The sequence below is a fragment of the Carlito syrichta genome, unplaced genomic scaffold (assembly GCF_000164805.1).
Source record: "Carlito syrichta isolate Samal-C Ts95f unplaced genomic scaffold, Tarsius_syrichta-2.0.1 Scaffold126622, whole genome shotgun sequence".
NCBI classification, from domain to species: domain Eukaryota; kingdom Metazoa; phylum Chordata; class Mammalia; order Primates; family Tarsiidae; genus Carlito; species Carlito syrichta.
Window position 1 is genome coordinate 4,961 of NW_007070718.1, and position 1,582 is coordinate 6,542.

A 1,582-nucleotide genomic window follows, 5' to 3' on the forward strand; every position below is an offset into this window, starting at 1 on the left:
CCGTCCTCAAGTTCCTGGTGCGCCCCAACGCCAGTGCCGCGGGGGCCGCTGGGCCCAGCGTCTTCCTGGAGGAGTTTGAGGCCTACCGGCCGGACAGGTGTGCCCACACCGAGGCGGGCAGGGATGCGGGCGCCGGGAGGGCGAGGCCGGGGGGCTCACCACTGGCTCGTCCCCAGGTGTGGATGGCCTGGCGGTGAGACAGGGCCACGGATGCTGAGTCTGGAGCTGGACGCGGCCTCCGGGGCCCTGCTGGCGGCTTTTCCTCGCTGCGTGGTCCGGGTGCCCGTGGCCCGCTGCCAGCAGTACTCGGGCTGCATGAAGTGAGTGCCCCAACCCATCCCGGGCAGGCCGGCCGTGGGCAGGAAGCCGGGAGAGGCGAGCAGGGGGAGGAGGGGACGCCGGGTTCCCCAGCCACCACCCGGGCAGAAGGCACAGCCCGTGCAAAGGCCCCGAGGCAGGGCTGTGCCTGCCGTGTCGGGGGCACGGCAAGGAGGCCTGTGTGACTGGAGCAGAGTGAGGAGGGCGCCAGAGCGGGATGAGACGGAGTCACAGAGGACATGGAGACTGAGTATGCAAGGGAAATCAGGAGGGCTTCTTGGAGGAGGTGACATTGGAACAGAGACCCGGAGAATGGGGGTGGGCAGTCACAGGGAGGCGAGCATTCCGGGCAGAGGGAACAGCCGGGGCAAATGTCCTGAGACATCACCGTGCCTGGTTTGTTCAGCGTGGCTGGAGCAGAGTTAGTGACGGGGGTGGGGACAGAGCAGGGTCATGCGGGGCCTTGTGGGCCGTGGGGAGGACTTGGGCTTTGGCCCTGAGGGAGGTGGGAGCCATGGCGGGCTGTGGGCCGGGAAGGGAGGGCCCTGGCTTGGGAGGACAGACTGGGAGGCGAGGCTGTTCCCCGACCCTAAAATGGGTGGCAGGCTGAGCGCACCCCTGGGCTCCAGGGGAGTCCCCCTGCCCACTGAGATTGCGACAGTGACCCCAAAGCCCGGAGTCAAGGACACAGTCTCTGGCGCGAGCCCGTCTGGGCTCCCGTCCCAGCTCCGCCACGTGGGCAAAAATCAAGTTCCCCGAGCCTCGGTTTGCTGACCAGCAAAATGGGGAGGGGACAGTCGCCATCACAAAATTTTGTCACGAGGATCCCGGCAGTTGCCATCAAGAGACAGGGGTTCAGCCCGGGCAGCATAGCAAGATCCCGTCTCTACCACAGATCAGTAAACTAGCCAGGTGCGGTGGCTCACGCCTATCATCCCAGCCCTTTGGGAGGCCGAGGCAGGAGGCTCGCTTGCTGCCAGGAGTTCGAGACCGGCCTGGGCAGCATAGCAAGACCCCATCTCTGACAAAAGAAATCTTAAAAAGAGGCAGGTGCTCGGAACAGGGCCCGGCGAGTCCTTGTCGGGCTGCAGGGGTCGCCGCGGCTCACAGGCCTCTCTTGGTCCCGTCCGCTCTAGGAGCTGCATCGGCAGTCAGGACCCCTACTGCGGGTGGGCCCCTGACGGCACGTGCATCTTCCTCAGCCCGGGCACCAGGTACAGGGGCGGCCGGGGGGGTGGGCGGGCGGCCTCCGATGGGCTGGAGG

At 66.8% G+C, this 1,582-nt stretch overlaps 1 protein-coding gene across 1 annotated transcript in view; it reads left to right on the forward strand.

Moving 5' to 3' along the window:
- Positions 1 to 1,532, forward strand: part of LOC103250175 (semaphorin-6B) — a gene marked incomplete at both ends in the record, with an annotated part of 6,489 nt that extends 4,957 nt beyond the window's left edge. Inside the window, 3 exons of the mRNA XM_021707890.1 lie at positions 5 to 97; positions 177 to 320; positions 1,455 to 1,532. Coding sequence (XP_021563565.1) covers positions 5 to 97; positions 177 to 320; positions 1,455 to 1,532 — 315 coding nt within the window. The remainder of the gene's footprint in view (positions 1 to 4; positions 98 to 176; positions 321 to 1,454) is intronic.
- Positions 1,533 to 1,582: the final 50 nt, after the last annotated feature.